The sequence below is a fragment of the Nuphar pumila genome, chromosome 2 (genome assembly GCF_984573655.1).
Source record: "Nuphar pumila chromosome 2, dmNupPumi1.hap1.1, whole genome shotgun sequence".
Lineage (NCBI taxonomy): Eukaryota > Viridiplantae > Streptophyta > Magnoliopsida > Nymphaeales > Nymphaeaceae > Nuphar > Nuphar pumila.
The window spans coordinates 35,474,719-35,493,340 of NC_143250.1; the positions used below are offsets into that span (position 1 = coordinate 35,474,719).

At 38.8% G+C, this 18,622-nt stretch overlaps 2 protein-coding genes across 2 annotated transcripts in view; one reads left to right on the forward strand and one right to left on the reverse strand.

Annotated features, from left to right (window-relative positions):
• The first annotated feature begins 2,650 nt into the window (after positions 1 to 2,650).
• The window catches only part of SKL2 (shikimate kinase like 2), a 31,436-nt gene continuing 15,464 nt past the window's right edge, over positions 2,651 to 18,622 (forward strand). Inside the window, exons 1-3 of the mRNA XM_089995641.1 lie at positions 2,651 to 2,976; positions 4,987 to 5,177; positions 5,318 to 5,512. Of these exons, the coding sequence (XP_089851767.1) occupies positions 2,758 to 2,976; positions 4,987 to 5,177; positions 5,318 to 5,512 (605 nt within the window). The 5' untranslated portion in view covers positions 2,651 to 2,757. The remainder of the gene's footprint in view (positions 2,977 to 4,986; positions 5,178 to 5,317; positions 5,513 to 18,622) is intronic.
• The window catches only part of LOC149845243 (inactive poly [ADP-ribose] polymerase RCD1-like), a 44,629-nt gene continuing 31,217 nt past the window's right edge, over positions 5,211 to 18,622 (reverse strand). Inside the window, exon 7 of the mRNA XM_089995637.1 lies at positions 5,211 to 5,348. Coding sequence (XP_089851763.1) covers positions 5,214 to 5,348 — 135 coding nt within the window. The 3' untranslated portion in view covers positions 5,211 to 5,213. The remainder of the gene's footprint in view (positions 5,349 to 18,622) is intronic.

Genomic DNA, 18,622 nt, shown 5'->3' on the forward strand with positions numbered 1-18,622 from the left:
CTCCTTTGTCGAAAAAAAAATCTCCACCTCAAGTGGTCGGAAAATTTTTCATGTAAATCAACCCTTATTACTTTCTTCCCCTGCCACTTCCACCTTTACGGTAGCTATGTCAAATGTCGCTTGAACATATCCCATGTAGAGCTGGTAAACAAGCTGAATGGAACGAACATGGTATGTTCAAGCTCGGCTCATTTACCAGTGCATTGAGCTCATGACTCAGCTTCTGCTAGTGCTTAGTCGAGCCAAGCTCAAACTTGGCTTGTCTCAAAATGAGACGAGCCAAACACGAGGCTAGCTCATGTAAAAACATTTCATGTTATATATATATACGACGAGCTCTATTGAAACAAGCCGGGCTGACTCATTTAAGCTAAACGAGTTATTGCTCAGTCAATAATCCCATGTGGGACCCATTTGACAGATAAGAAGAAGAAGGTGTGCGGCCACTCTCTTAGGTTTGTCAGAGGTAACTTTTTCTTGAATTTAAAGAGAGAATATGAATCTGGCATGGGGACACTATACCAAAAGGTGCAAGAGATTTTGTGGAGAAAGCTGTCACGAGCTAACATGCAGCAGCCTCATCTTCCAAGAAAAAATTCTTTTTGGTGAATAAATCATTTTTCTTTCTGTAATATAAGCGTATTCTATATATATACTCATAAGGTTTATTAAAAAAAATGGCAATGGTTCTTTTGAGAGAGAGAGGAAATTGAATGAAATCTTCAAGCCAAGGAAATTACATAAATTGCTTCATTAGAAGCTTAGGGAAATGATGTAAATGGCTTTGATTGGAAGCTTGTTCTGTCTAGCAGTAAAGACACCCACATGGTCCACTATGATAGCTTGTACAAAAGGCACCCCCCACATCCTCCATTAGTGGCTGGGTAAGCAGACTTTGTGAGATGATTGATTTTGGGCATTTACCAAAAGAGAGAAGGGTACTTTACAAAAACTGCTTACTTATCAGTTATTTATAAGAAGGTGACCAATGGTTATCACATTCAACCGTCCACTTTATCTGAATTTATTTCAAATACCCGCTTAAGTGCAAAATAGTGTTATTTTCCTCTTTTAATCAAACAGCTCGTCTTATGCTCTTTTATTAAACAATCAATAATTAGGGCAATTTAAACATCTTGTTTGACATAACTAAGTATGTCTTTTAATACATAAATGAAAGAAGTAGGCAGTTAAAAGCAATAACTGAAAGGCTGGGGGATTTTCCTAAATAGCTGATAATTAGGTGGCGTTTGTAAATTATCCAAAAAACTATGTGTAATCTTCATCCAGTCTTTTTCATTGGGTGGAGCCTTGACCCACAGAACTTTAGTCTATCTTAAACATGCCACAGCAAAAAAAAGAAAAGCATCTACGTTAAATCCCATCTAACAAAAATATTAATAACCAAAGATAAAATGTGATCTGAAGCCACATACGAGACTCCAACCAATTCTAATTAAAAGCTAACCCTTGCATTTAGTAACACTTTTTTTTTTGGGATTTATAACTCGAAGAAGCTGCACCTGGCACAAAGACCTGGTCGCACTGACTCAGTCTGCCATATCGACAACATAAAACTCTGAGGCTAGAACCCCTGCCCCCGGGGCCTATGCTATGTGTTGGCTTGCACAAAGGGAGTGACATCCATGAGAATCTAACCTTGACTGTCTGTCTAGCAACGCCAACCCCTCTAGGGCGCATTTCACGACACTTGGTTGAATATTGTGCAATTAATCAGCATGAGTTGAATCAATTGATCAAAAACACAATTACTCATGCTGCTCACACAATAGGTAGAGGGAGACCGGGACTTTCATCTCATGTCATAATCCGTTTCCAAGTTCCAACCAAAGTTGCCCCAAAGGGATTTGAAATAGTGGGATGTGACCTAGGCCGTTAGGCTGGTGGTTTAGGTTCAAATCTAATGGGTGTCATCCCTTGCGCAAGCCGAAGCGTGGCCACTCCTTGGGGGCAAGGGTTAAGCCCACGGAGTTTTACGCTGCCAAGATAGTGACCGTAAGTACGTCAGGCAAAGCCAGCGTGACCAGGTCTCTGATCTTGGGGTGGTTTCTCCGTGTAAATATAAAAAAAAGTTCCAACCAAAGTTGAATCCAAGAACACCATTTGGAGGCCTTCAAATGAATATGAACTACTTGACAGCATCACCCTCATGTTAACTATTCAATTACCCCAAGTCTAGAAATTTCAAGAAAAATGCCTTCCTCATCTTAAACAAGCTAGAAAAGGTGATAATTCTTTGAGTGTCATGGTAACCAATGTCTAAACACACACAATATCTATGTCATCAACCCCACACAGATTGTGAAAAGATCAGGTGCAATATGATTGCACAAATATTTTGTGCATTAAGCACCTTATCACCCAACATCTTGGGGACAGACAGAGTGAAAAGATTAGGTGCAATATGATTGCACAAATATTTGTGCATTAAGCACCTGAGAGGGCAGTGCTTAATGCACAAATATTTATGCAATCATTTTGCACTCGATCGGGACTCACACAGATTGGCCGAACCTAATCGAATCGGTCCCCATTCAATTTTATGTAAGGGCCGATCCAGAACTCCTATATATGTAATTTTTTTTGAATTTTTGAATTTTTTTTCCAAAAACTTATTTACAGGAGACGGATTCGGGCTCTTTCGGAAAGTCCGATTCGATTTGAAAAAAAGATTCAGACAACATTTGTTCAGTATATATATCATTTCCGACAGTTTATCCTCAAAGGAGGGAAAAGATGGCCCTCCCCTTCATCAGTAACTTCCCAACCAACAACTATCTTCCCCTCCAAATCTCATCTCCAAAAAGATCTTTCTGCAATCTGAATCCCAATCCGGCCTTCAAGAATGCATTCTCTGTGTTCTCATCACCTACCCTTTTATGCAAAAGCCGAGGCTTTGCCTCTATTGTCCCCAGAAGCGCCTCTACCATCTCTCTACAACCAACAAAATATGAGGTATGCATATATGTACATCTTTGCGTATAATTTTGGCTTTTTAATTGATACCCGTCTCATTTAGAAACTCAAAATCTCCCTTATTGATGGTTTCATGACAAATTCCACGTTGTGAATGGAGATGTCTGCTGTTTTGCTTAGATTCCACCTTCACTTTCGTCTTCTAAATGGGTTTGTTAAGCTTTTGGACTACTCTGCATTATGATGGTCACTTGATGATGTGGGTGTGTTGTTTCTGGTGAGACCATCCTTTAATTTTGGGTAAAGTTGGGTCCTAGCCGAGGTAGGTTGGTGCATTATGTGGAGATGGTTCCATATTGATAGTTGAATTCGAGCATGCAGTATACGAGCTCTAGCTATAATTTAACCCCTGCAAACTAGTTTGTGTAAATGGTACTGAAGGCCATTTGCTTGTGTGTGTGTGTGCATCTCTCCCTTTTCCCTGGTTTTGACTTGATATGAATATGAAAATATTGTTGTATTAATAGTAAACACCCGTTTTTCTTTCATATAAATCATAACAGGATGTGATGGTTGTGATATATTGACTGCTTAAGAAATACTCTGGATTGGGTGGTGTAAATGTCATGGCCACCTTTCAAACGATTTCAACATCCCAAAAGTGCCATTGCTTCAAAATAAACCTTAAACAAATGAATCCTTTGATTTTAAGTGTCCTATGTATTTCACATTCTCCTATTGATTCACCCTAATTTTGAACGGAAAGGGTGTCTGCTTGTGTGCATGTGCACCTCACGAACGCAGACCTACACAAAATATTGTTGTCATTTATAGTATCTATGCAGCCATTAGTATAATTGGTTTTGTCTGATGGCATTGAAAAGGTCACCTTTAATTTCATCTTTATAAATGTAGTTGCTGTGAAAGGAAATGAGGGGCACTCAAAAGGATGCCCCAAAAAATGAATGGAGCAGATTTGCTGGGATGAAAAATATTTCACATATGTTCTACCACGAAACTACAAAATTTTAGGTTCTTGTCATAGTTAACAATTTTCAGCCATGCTTCTCACTCATCAGATACTCACATTGGAAGTAGAAGTTGCTATTAACAAGGAAGCTTTTTTATGACGAGCAACCCTCACCGAAGTGAGGAAAACCCCGAGTGGGGCCCCACGACCACCCTGCCTTACATGGCCCACCTCTGAAAGCTACAGACACACCCATGCACCAGTAGGGTTTGATCCAGTGCCTTCATCTCAGCACCCTCACAACCACCCCGCTGGTCACGTGGGCAATCCCGCATTGTTGACCTCTTTAGCTACGTCACAGAGCAGGTTTATGAAGAAATGGTCAACCTTATATTCTTAAATCATATACCATTGCATTATATGAATATAGTGTAACTACTTTTGACCTTTTCAAATATGAGACAGCAAAGTGATTATGGCTTGATTAAATCTTCAGTGGGTGTTAAATTGCAAATTTATACCATAGAGAAGGAAGGGAGAAATACGCTCCTGACAAAAAAATGGGATCCTGATGCCATTTATGCAGTAGTGCATCCTCTCTAATGGAAAATTTGTTAACTATCTTGGAAACATCCAACATATTTCACGGTGCTTCCTGCAAATTCTGGAAGCACTGTAAATTTGTTCAGGAATCATAGTCCAATGCTTCTAAGGGCATTTCCATGAACTACGTCATATTCATATCATTATTCCACATTTTAAATTGCACCCTGGTTTTAAGCTCCATCCGTCATCCAATATGGCCTTTTTATGTACAACAAACCTATTGTCTATTGAAGTATGATAGAATTTTGTCTGCTGTCTGTCTGTGTCAACTGCTTATAATTGTTTTTAGTTCTTGTATTTAGAAAGAATGCTTCTCTACTTGCTATCCCACTTTAACAACCATAAGTTATCAAACTTATATGGAAAAGGATACGTTGTACGTTCTTTTTTTTCCCTCCTATTGGTGGGTTGCGGGGGGGGGGGGGGGGGGGGCAAGGGGAGGGAATCAATCACATTGTGACAATTTGTTACAGTTCTGTGACAGTGTTGCAGAGGTGGAGTTGCGGATCCCACTTGGGAAGGAAACTGCTCAGTTTTCAGAAGGTATTTTAGTGGATACAGATGAGAGTTCTCTGATGATCAAGGTTCGGTCTCCTGCGTCTGTACAAACCTTGATGGAAATTGATCATCTATATGAAAAGATAAAGCCTGCTGAGACTATCTGGTTAGTTAATGACTGGATTTCCTAAATATTTAACCTTTATTTGACAGAAAAAATTGTACAAGCTATTTGGCATTGATAATACTTAACAGAGATACTTGACCTATTAAATGACATTGATAGTTCTGTTGTTATTTCTGCAGGTACATTGACGAGGATCAACTGGTGGTGAACCTGAAAAAGCATGATACAGACTTGAAATGGCCTGATATTACAGAAACCTGGGAGTCCCTCTCCACAGGAGTTATGCAACTTCTGAAAGGCACATCAATATACACTATTGGCAATTCCACTAAGATGAACTGGGAAGTTGCTAAAAAACTTGCATCCGGTCTTGGGTATGAATATTCATAAATATCTGGTTGCTTACTTGAATAAACTAAAACTTATGATTATACACTGGTATTATTTCTCTGCTACCTCCCATAGATACTATTTCAGCTTTCAAGGAGATGTCTATAGAAAATAAAAGTTGTTATGTATTCATCTTAAATCAGGGGATGTTATTGTCAGATCTTACATTGCAATTTGACACATGCAAAATTGTGCCATCAACATGGGTTTGTAACTTTGTAGTCTTCATCAGTTCAACAGCTGAGGTTTTAGTCTTCCCTGTTAAACTGAAATCTTATACTACTGAAGTCAATAATAGTAAGCTGACGTAGCAAGGGGAACAAAAAAGTGGTGTGCATCCAACAAAAAACTATATTGAAAAGAATAAGAAGGTACACAAATTAGGAATCTTATTTATCTATAGAGAAGAAAGTTGGAAAAAGAAAGCAAGCACAAAACAATGAGAAAAGGATTAATAAAAATGATTCAATGTTTCAAGTTTCCTATTGATGAACTGGAATAGTATGCATTTTTTAAGAGAAAAGTTGATATTGTTAATTTTGCGAGACATGTTAGTTGTCATCTCTCTCTAGGTTTTCCTTTTGATCAATAATATTTCTTTTTTCATTTGAGACTATATAAAGAACATGAAGATGGTATTGAGTTTTTCTTTTTTTTTCTCTCTTTTATTTTATGAGGGGCAGGTTAATAGTGTATAACATGCCGTACATGTATGACATGACAATTTTGTGTATAGCACCGCCTTTATTCCAACACGGGTTTTGATTTTAACCTTCATCCCTGCCTCCATCCTCGTTTCATATCCTCCATCTTCGATCCAAACGGGACGAGGCAGGGTGGTGCTCCATTTCTCCTCGATCCACTGCCATCCCTAAAGGTATTTTAGTTATTTTACTAACTGGAATCAGGGCCGGGGCAGGGTCCCGTTTTCCCTCACTCCAATGCCATCCCTAATTCTTTCCGACCCCTTGAATAATGTCAACTGTAAAACGAGGATTGCTAATAAAAAATGCACATTGAGATATGAGATATATGGGTGATGTTAAAATATTGAAATGACTAGCATGTGCTCTCAGTCTTGCTCTTAAATATACCAACGAGTCCTTCCCTCTCTCGCTGTCATGATCACATTACACTCCATGTGTTGTTTGGTTTTTGTTAATCTTTTTTTCCCTGTGCCGTACAATTTAGGGCTCACTTCCACAGGATTTTGTATGTCTTTATGTGTAGCTGATTGCCCTAAGTTTACCCCTACTCTTTGTATGAGTGTACCTAAAGGTAGGGATGCATACTAAAAAGCCTATTGGTGAGTAAAAGATTTGAGTAAATAACAAAAAAGGCACCTACGCTATCACCTATTTATGAAAAGCAGAACATTTTTCGATTAATACATTCAGCAGCTTACTTTTCTGCATGCATTTCAAATACTGGAACAAGATATGAGGCTATATATCCCTTTTTTTCGACAATACAACTCATCTTATATTCTCTTGTTAAAGAAATGAGCAATTTATGTATGGGTGGCTAAATATGTGGTGAATTTATGTTCAGATGCCTCAAGTTGCAAATGTTTAAAGAAAAAGCTTCACTTTTTAAGAAATTGATGACATTGTATTTAAATCCTTATCACATTGCACATTTTAGTGTCCCGCCCCACCTGATCTGCCCATCATTTTCTGTTGGGGTATGTTTGATGACTCGTCCCGTGCATTGCACAAGATCAAAAAGACATTGAAAACATGATTTTTAACAAACATTGGATGTGGCAGACGCGGCAGACACGGCGGACGTCCGTCACATTCATTGACGTGTGTAATTTTTGATCCACCTCTCCTCTATTACAAAAAAACAGAAACAGAGGGAACAATTTAAAAAAAACATTGACTGACGTGTGCATGTCGATGCGTCTCTCTTTCCACCTCAACATCAAGAACGCCGAGCATGAAAAATGGTTTTTGTTTTACACTACTGTTGGACAAAAAAGGCTATTATAGTCTTGAATCAAGTCCAAAAAGTTTCTATCTTGATTTAGTCTGATTGAACTCAGATGACCCTTCTCATTGAAAAATGGAAAACACAAAGGTGATGAAAAGAATCATGCCATCTAGGTCTGACAATTGCATTTAGTATCTAGAACACAATACATAAACCAGAGTTACCGGAAGCTTCTTAGATAGGTGAGAAGCCTGCTTCCCGAAAACTCGCTTCGGAAGCGCGATACTCCTTGCTTCCGAAACTTGATAGTAATCTCGATTCTCCCACGCTTCCCTTATACTTTTTTCCACACGCTTCATCTATTCTTCTTATATGTTTTATCACTCTACTTTTCATGTTTTTTATGTGTTCTCTCTCACACTTCTTACTCATTTCCATGTGATTTCTCTAAATTGACAATCATCCAACAACAACAACAACAACTACGCCTTCATCCCAAAACAATTGGGGTCAGCGATATGAACCAAAAAAGAAATTCATTTTGGGTCTTCCACATGAATCCTTTTCCTCCAATCATTTCTATCCAACGCCATGTCCTCGGTGAGGTTCAAAGCATTCATATCCTTTCCTATCATCTCCATCCAAGTCTTCCTAGGCCTACCCCGACCTCTTTTAACTAATATATTTTCCCATTTCTCCAACCTTCTAACTGGAGCATCATTAGGCCTTCGCCGAATATGTCCAAACCACCGTAAACGATTCTCTCGCATCTTATTTTCAATGGGTGCAACACCTACCTTCTTACGTATCTCTTCGTTCCGAATCTTATCTTTTATTGTATTTCCACACATCCATCTAAGCATCCGCATCTCAGCTACACTCATTTTTTGAATATGATGTCTCTTGGCAGCCCAACATTCCGTACCATATAGTAAAGCGGGTCTAATAGTCGTCCTATAAAACTTTCCCTTCAACCGCAATGGCATTCTACGATCGCACAGCACTCCAGTAGCACTTTTTCATTTCATCCACCCAACCTTTATCCTATGATTTACATCTCCATCAATTTCTCCATACTTTTGAATGATGGATCCCAAATATTTGAAATAATCATTCACCGGTATATCTTGCTCACCAAGCTTCACTACACTCCCATCACTACTTCGTTGCTTACTAAACCGACATTCCATATATTCAGTCTTACTCTTACTCAACTTAAAACCTCTAGCTTCCAATGTCTGTCTCCATAATTCTAACTTAGCATTAACCCCAGCTCTAGACTCATCAATCAAAACAATATCATCAGCAAACAACATACACCACGGTACATTTTCTTGAATTGATCTCGTAAGCTCATCCATCACTATCGCAAATAGGAAAGGGCTTAAAGCAGATCCTTGATGTAACCCAACCGTTATCGGGAAATTGGTTGTCACCCCTCCACAAGTGCGGACATTGGTTACTACTCCTTCATACATATCTTTAATTATACTAATGTACTTGAGAGAAACACCTTTCTTCATCATTGTCCACCAGAGAACGTCCCTAGGTACTCTATCGTATGCCTTCTCTAAATCAATAAAAACCATATGCAAATCTTTGTTCCTCTCTCTATATCTTTCAATAAGTTGTCTAAGAAGATGTATAGCTTCCATAGTTGATCTTCCAGGCATAAAACCAAATTGATTCTCCGATATCATGACAACCTTCCTCAACCTAGACTCAATCACCCTCTCCCAAAGTTTCATAGTATGACTCATGAGTTTTATACCACGATAGTTTGTGCAATCTTGTATATCACCCTTATTCTTATATAAAGGCACCAAAGTACTCTTCCTCCACTCATTAGGCATCTTATTTGTTCGCCAAATCAAGTTAAAAAGATTTGTCAACCATTCTAAACCTTTCTCTCCCAAGCATTTCCAAGCCTCGATAGGTATACCATCTGGGCCAACTGCCCTTCTTGATTTCATTTTCTTCAAAGCCTCTGCAATTTCTTTCTTTTGAATCTTGCGCATGAAGTCACGATTTATCTCATGAAAAGGAATGGAGAAGTCTCCAAGATCTTGAGCATGACTATCATTAAATAGCTTATCAAAATAATCTTTCTATCTCTCCTTAATCTCCTCATCTTTGACTAAAACCCTTTGTGTTTCATCTTTGATACATCTAACCATACCCAAATCCTTCGATTTCCTATCTCTCATCTTTGCAAGCCTATAAATATCCTTCTCGCCTTCTTTGGTATCCAACTTGTCATAAACCTCCTTATATACCTTAGCCCTCGCGTTTCGAACAACTTTTTTAGCTTCCTTCTTTGCTATCATATACTTCTCCAAATTCTCATTATCACGACTCTTACTTAGATTTCTATAACACTCTCTTTTAACCTTAATAGCTAATTTGACATCCTCGTTCCACCATGATGTATCCTTACCTAGTGGTGCACCGCCTTTAGACTCACCCAATACCTCCTTAGCTACTTTTCTCATACCACCCGCTATCTTATTCCACATTGATTCTGAATCCTCCTCGAGACACCAATCAACTTCCTTAACTACCTGCTCTACAAACATTCCTTGTTTAGCTCCTTTCAGTGCCCACCACTTAATTCTAGGATCTATCCTATGTCTATCCCTTTTGCGGCATTGTCTAATTCTAAGATCTAAAATTAAGACTCTATGTTGTGTAGCTACACTTTCTCCTGGTATAACCTTACAATCGATGCAACAACCCCTATCTCTCTTTCTAAGTAGGAAAAAATCTATCTGACTCGTATTAACCCCACTTTTAAATGTTACTAGGTGAGACTCCCTCTTCCTAAACCAAGTGTTTGCTAAGATCATATCATAGGACAAACAAAAATCTAAAATCCTTTCTCCACTTTCATTTCTTTCTCCTATACCATAGCCTCCATGGATATTCTCAAATCCATCCCTACTAATGCCTACATGTCCATTAAGGTCACCGCCGATGAAAAGCTTTTCTCCATAAGATGTCTCTTGTACTACTCCATCTAAATCTTCCCAAAATTGATGCTTAATGGAATCATCTAAACCTACTTGAGGTGCATAAACACTAATAATATTAATAATATCCGTACCTAATACTAATTTAATAAGTAAAATTCTATCACCCTTCCTACGGACCTCAACTACATTATCTATAAACTGACGACTCATAACAATCTCTACTCCATTCCTATTCCTATTTATTCCTGTATACCAAATCTTATATCCCCAAGGTTCTATCACTTTAGCTTTCTCACCTACCCATTTGGTCTCTTGAAGACATAAAATATCAATCTTTCTCCTACACATAACATCTACTAACTCTACCAACTTACCAGTTAAAGACCCTATGTTCCAAGTGGCTAACCTAATTTTATGGTCTTGGACTAACTTCTTTACCCCCACCCGTCCAACAAAGTGAGGGAACCCTTGCCTATTTGACACCACACCCGGGCGCCGGTGTGACGCGTCGCTTCTGGGCGACGACCTAGCAACCCTTGCACATTTATCACTGCCTCCGGGCCTAGAGAGTACAGCGCGTCGCTCAGTAGGGAACGCCCCAACGAAATTCTCATATTGGTTCATTTTCATAGGATATGACAAAGTTTTTATGCTGGCTGTCACAGGCCTACCGCAACCCTCCTCCTTTATCCGGGCTTGGGACCGGCAGTGTATAACTACACAGGCGGAGTTTAAATTGACAATCATCATTTTTAAATTTTGTTAAAAATTTAATTCTGACACTAAAAAAATCATAAAATTTAAGAATAGTCACTTTTATTTTAGTTTTTATTTGTGTTCCATTTTGATTCACATTCAATTCTTATATTGCATTTTTTTTATTCCTCGCTGCCTGCTTCCTATACATTTTAAAATGTATCGCTTCCCCTTGCCGTATCATTTCTCGCTTTCGCTTCCTAGTCTGGCAACCATGACATAAACTACATGGTAAGGTCTGGTAATTTCTGGTACTTCCATTTCATTTAGCATACAAAAGCTGCATGGTGAAGCGTATTGCTATTTTCCTGGTACTGAAAAAGTCCATCCTTCTTAAACAAACACCTTGTAAGTTATAGAGCTCAATCTTCTATTTGTCATAATGGTTCTTATCCTATCCTCTTGCACCTTTCTATATGTGTGTATGTCTGCGTGTGTGCATGTGCATGTGCATGTGCATGCCCTCTTGTGTGTAAAAAGAAACTTATCTGCTTTCAATCAAAACTTAATCTTATTTTTAATGTCATTGGTAATCTTTTTTTAATCAAGTTATTTGAGCTGAATTCATAATTTTTTTAACTATGTAATCTCGAATTACAGACATTGGTAACCAGACCAAAGCTATGTCACCTGGGTATAAGTGCAGGTGCGGGTACAACAAAGCAATTCCAAAAAATGTGAGTACGGAGAGACGACTATATATATATATATAACATAAATACAAAATAAATTCAAAATAAACTGAATATAATCTATCTATATATATTATATCTAAGATATATATTATATATTGAAAATATGAAGTTATAAACTGAAAATATAATTATAAATTGAATACAAACTTGTATGTACGAAGGGTAAAATGGCGTGTCCGGTGTTTAAACTATATATATATATATAAGTAAGTAGATTAGTTTAGTTTTTTACCTATTTTTTCTTTTTGGGCTCCTCACTAATGTAATGCTTCTGGCCTGGATTCCATTTGAATAAAACAATATTTTTTTATTTGTTAGTGTTCCTTGTGTGCCCATTGAGTGGGTTTCATAATAAAATAGCGAAAAATACAAAAAACAATGTCACTAAGGGCTTTACAAGATTATGATCACAAAAGTGCATAAGCACAAACCAATGCCACTAAGGGCTTACAAGATCGCAATCACAATATGCACAAGCACAAGTTCACTATAGGACAAAACAATAGCCAACAAGGGGCAACAATACAAGCACTAAGTGCATATAAAACATAAGGAAGTAAATAGAAAAACACAAATGTAAAAAATATTCATCTTTATTGAGCATAAATGCTCAAGAGAAGCATTACCTATACAAGAAGGATTCAATTCCTATTTATATACAAAACAACCACTGAGAGAGGCTATTGGGAGTTTCCAAGGAGTCGTTTGGTGTAACGACCCCAAGCTGACCTTCGAAAAATGCAAAACTTTTTTCTTTTTTAAACAATTGCAGAAAATCTCCCAAGGACCGGGGGCGCATTAAAAATTTAATATACCCATTCTAAACATAGAGTCAATTTAAAACTATGAATTGAACTTCATTTATTTAATCAAATAAGTCAAGAAAGTTCAGAATTCAAAATTTAACTCTAATCCATCCCATACACATCAGAACCTAGGTCTCCAAGTCATAAACCTCAAGTCCTCCAGCCAGACAGTCCCTTTCATCACTGAGCCTTTGTGCCTTAAAAACATTTTTAGAAAACAGGTAAGAAACGAAGTTCTCGTATGAATTCCTTTAAAAATCCAATAGTAAGTGAATAATACAAATTAAATCATGCACAAATTTAAGAGAAAATCACAAACAATACTTCATTAGAATTAACTTACCATTCAAGCAGTTCAAGCAAGCATTCAACAATTTTATGCTAAATCATATATTCAGGAATGCATGAAACTAATGCTAAATAGTAAAAGTTGCATGAACCAATGCACATACATGAATATCTTCTTAAGTTAATTATCAGAGTTGCTTTTGCATGCATGTCCCTATTAAATGCAAAAAAAATTAATTTTCACTTTTCTTACGAACCCACATATACTAAAAAATGGGTAAAGTTCCCGAGGTTCAAGGTAGTTCATAGTCATAGCTTAACACACAATTTGTATTTTAATTACTGGGTTCTACACTTGTTCCCCGATCGATATCTGGCATCAACACCATCAATCAAAACATTAGGCTTCAACACCAAATGTTGGGACATCAAGGACATCCGCATCCATTAATGTCACTTTGTTGGTATATCAATAACTACAACTGAGTCAACACCACCTCCAGATAAAGTGATTGAAAGTTCCCTATAACCGTGGTCGGAAACATGAACCTCACATCAGGTTCTTGGGTCGCACCCTCATCTCTGCACAATGGATGCGTCCGACTTCGTCTATGAACATTTGCCACTTGACAAACTCCTCAAGCAAGTCCCAACTCTGACCTATCAAGGTGACTGTCGTAACCAATGTCTTTCTACTCAGCGCATCTGCCACTATATTCACTTTATCAGGGTGGTAAGCGATTGTAAACTCATAGTCTTTGAAAAACTCTAACCACCTGCGCTGCTTCAAGTTCAGATCCTTTGTAAAAATATACTTGAGACCCTTGTGGTCAGACAAAACTTGAAACCACTCCCCGTATAGGTAGTGGCGCCAAATCTTCAATGCAAAGACAATGGCTGCTAACTCCATATCGTGTGTAGAGTAGTTTTTCTCGTGCACCTTCAGCTACCGAGAAGCATAAACGATGACCTTCCCGTGCTGCATCAAGAGACAACCCAGGCCGGTGCCTGAGGCATCGCTATATACTACGAATCCTCTTGACCCAAAAGGCGAGGTCAAAATTGGAGTTTTGGTCAACCTCTTCTGCAGCTCCTGAAAGCTTTTCTCGCATTAAGGTGACCAAACAAACTTCACCTCTTTCTGCAGTAGCTTCGTCATCAAGGCAGCTATACGTGATAAGTCCTAGATGAATCGACGATAATACCCCGCCAACCTCAAAATGCTTTTGATTTTTTAAATCGTCTTCGGCTGCTTCCAAGACAACACTGTCTCCGTACCCTTTTCTGATATGACGTGACCGAGGAACATCACCCTGTTGAGCCATAACTCACACTTAGAGAACTTAGCATAAAGCTTATGTTCCCTAACATGATCCTCAAATGCTCTATGTGCTCCCCCGCACTCTTAGAATATATCATAATTTCATCAATGAATACAATGGCAAACTTATCCGGCCATGATCAGATGACTCAATTTATCAAGTCCATAAATGCTGCAGGGGCATTTGTGAGTTTAGTTTAAAAGAAATCACCAAGATCTCATAATGCCCGTATTTGGACCTGAATGTTGTCTTCGAGATGTCCTCTGCTTTGATTCGCAACTGATGATACCCTTAATGAAGGTGAATCTTTGAGAACACCTTCGTTGTGCGCAACTGGTCAAACAGGTCGTCAATCCCAGGCAAAGGATACTTATTCTTCACGATGACCTTATTCAGCATGCAGTAGTCAATGCAGAGTCTCATAGAAACATCCTTCTTCTTGACAAATAAGATTGGTGCACCCCAAGGTGACACACTCTGTCTCATAAATCCCTTGTCAATAAATTCTTGCAGCCGACATGGTGCTCGAGACATTGGTGCCGTACCAGGCACTATCTCGATCGAAAACTTGATCTCTCTGTGAGGTGGTAAACCCGGTAAGTCCTCTAGAAAGACATCAGAAAACTCGCGGTCTACGTCCAACTGCTCCAAAGGTGTCTTTTAACTGTCCGTAGCAGATACACTGGCCAAGAACACCGCACAACCCTGCTTGTAGTACTTAGTGATCTTCACCACAGACACAATCTTCACCTCACCTATTGGCCTAGTCACCTGAAACACCAATGGTGACAGATCGAGACGCTCCAAACAGACCTTCTTACCCTGATATTAAAGAGTCGCATTATGCCGAGACAACCAATCTATACCCAGAATGACATCGTAAAATGTGATTTCGAGTATGACAAGATTGAGAGGCAACTCATGTCCCTTAATAACTACTCGGACTCATTGAAGGTATTTTTCACATCGAGTGGATACGCCAATTAGAGACATAACATCTAGGGGTGGAAAAATCTGACACGACCTGCCAACCCGCTTCTTAGTCGGGTTCGAGTTTGGCTTAAACAGGTTCGTGTCGTAAACGGGTCGACCCGCCTAACCCGTTTATTAAATAGGTCAAGTTCGTGTTAGGGGTATGCCAACCCGCCAACCCGGCTGACCCATTTAATAAACTGGTTAGGTGGGCGGGTCAACCTGTTTACCCGAACCCGACCCGCCAACACATTTACCCGACCGACCCGTTTATTAAACGGGTTAACCGTGTTGTGTCGAGTTACCCGTTTAATAAATGGGTCGGGTTCGTGTTTGCCACAACCAACCCGTTTAATAAACGGGTCGGGTTCATGTTGAGGTATGCTGACCCGCCGACCCGACCCGCCAACCCACCAACCCGACCCGATTGCCACCCCTAATAACATCTAGTGCATTCTCTAAGTTAGATGGTGGAATGTCAAGCAATCCAACAAAAGAAGAAGATATAAAAGAATGGGTTGCCCCAGAATCAAACATGACACTAACAAGATGGTCAGCGACTACGATAATACCTTCAATTAGGTCGGTCTGATCGTTCTGCTCTGTGGCTATGACAACGTATACCCACCCATTCGTCTTCCTCTGTGCCTACTGGTGCTGAGGTCTCTGTTGCTGCTACTGCTGCCTGCCTGCCTTGAGTTATAGGCTTGTTCGGGAGTACGAGGCAATGTGTTCGGGCTGCTTGCACTGGTAGCAGAGCCTCTTGAAGAGAGGAGAAAAACCATCAGCATGACTCTTGTTACATCTCTTGCATACCTGTTGTGCCTTCCCCTACTGTTGTCTCTCCTGAGGACGACCTTGGTGGTCCCCCTGCGTCTTGCCACCCGCATGTGAGTTCTTTCGAGCTCCACCATTGCCGTTATCCTTCTTCATCTGCCCTCCCTTGAATCGCTCTCACTCTTCATTCATGATGGAAGCTGACTCAATGACGTCGCTTAATGTCGTAGGACAACTAGTCATTAATACGAACACGTAGCCTATCTTTGAGACCTCGCACATACTTGGCTGCCCTCACCTTATCATTAACGAAAATGTTGGGACTGGATCGCTCCAAGGTCCTAAATTTGGTGGTGTAGTCCACCAAACTTATGTTCCCTTGCATCAGCTCGAGAAATTGCTACTGCATCCTTTCCTTAGGGAAAAAGGGAAAGTATGCCTCCAAGAACTCCTCTTGGAAGGTCTCCCATGGGATAGTTTCCATGGTGGCATACTTCACCCTGTGCAGGGTGTCCCACCACTTCTTGGCATCGCCCTTCAGATGATGCGTGCCAAAATCAGTCTGTTGGTCCTCTGGCATAAGTAGGATAAAAAATACGCACTCAGTCTCTTCAACTCAGCTCTCAACGGTTTTAGGGTTGGCCTTCCCAGAGAAAGTTGGCGGATCCAACTTTAGAAACTTCTCATATGTCACTGTACCAATGTTCACTATCACTACTAATGTAGGGTGCACACATGTCGTGGGCTGCAGAGTCTATGCATAGATGTGAGTCGTCATAGTCTCAGCCAGACTGTTAGGGCATTCGTCTGTTCTTGCCAGTTCACGGGAGTGCTAAAACGACCACGAGTATACATCTATAAAAAAAATTCAACCAGAATTTATCACTAAGCTTTACACCCCTAGATCAAGCCTACCCTTTTAAAATTGATCCCGGTATAACAACACAATCATATCAAGCATACAATTTAAATTGTCAGATTTAAATATAGCTATTCATATAATAAAAAATAGAAATTTTCAAATTTGAAGACAGTAAGGAAATAAATTTCACAAGATAGCTCTTACCAGTGATGTAGACACTACTTCTGGAGTACGAGTTTATGACTTGTATGGTGGTGGTTTTGACTAGCTCAGATACAAACTATCTAACGACCATAAACTAACCCTCGAAAAATGCATAAATTTTTTTTAAAACAATTGCGAAAAACCTCTCAAGGAACAGGGGCACATTACAAATTTAATATACCCATTCCATTAACCATTCTAAACATAGAGTCAATTTAAAACTATTGAATTGAATTTCATTTATTTAATCAAATAAGTTAAGAAAGTTCAAAATTCAAAATTTAAGTCTAGTCCATCTTATGTACGTCAGAAACCGGTCCACTAAGTCATAAACCTCGAGTCCTCCAGCTAGTCCTGGAAAAACATTTTTAGAAAACAGGTAAGAACCAAAGTCTTCGTACGATTTTTTCTAAAAATTCAATAGTAAGTGAATAACACAAATTAAATCATATACAAATTTAAGAGCAAATCACAAGCAATAATTCATCAGAATTAACTTACTATTTAAGCAGTGACATGCATGAATAACTTCTTAAGTTAATTACCAGAGTTACTTTTGTATGCATGTCCCTATTAAATGTACACAAATTTAATTTTTACTTTTCTTACAAATCCATGGATAATAAAAAATGGGTAAAGTTCCTGAAGTTCAAGGTAGTTCCTAGTCACAAGTTAATACACAATTTGTATTTTAATTACTGGGTTCCACACTTGTTCCCTTACCGATATTTGACATCAACATCATCAATCAGAACATTAAGTATCAACACCTAATGCCGGGACATCAAGGACATCATCATCTATTGATGTCACTTTTTTGGTATACCAATAACTAAAGTTTAGTCAACAACACCACCTCCAGGCAAAGTGTCTGACAGTTCCCTACAACTGTGGCTTGAAACATGAACTTCACATTGAATTCTTGGGGACAACAATTGCACATGGAGTTTTAGTATCCTCACGGTCCCCCACGACCGTCATCCAAGATTTTCACACTGTAAAAGGGACATCAAGGAAGAACAGTATTACATTGTTTGATCTCTTTTACCATCTTAATCAATTAAAAAATCAAAAAAGACCCAAAAATAGAGGTTGGTCAAATAAAAAAATGCATTTTTGAACCAATCGATATCCGAATTCGACAAAACTGATCTCCTACGAGATCTACATTCCGAAACAGATCTAACTATGGTCCTAGATTCATTTTGCTTCTGAATTTCGCCTGAACTTAACCTGATTTTAACCCGAATTTCACTCGAATTTAAAGGTAAAAATAAATAAATTCATAGATTTTTCTTACCATATATGGATCTTGTCAGTGGGCTCTGGACCATGCCCAGACCCATGTTGACTTCAACCCATATTTAAATATTTTCCACAATTTTGTTATATTAAATATAAATATTTAATTAAAATTACATTTTTGAGCTTAAAAATTTTTGAAAAAATTACAAGATATTACATTGAGAGCTCCCAACGGTCATAAAAATGACCGTTGGGGAGCC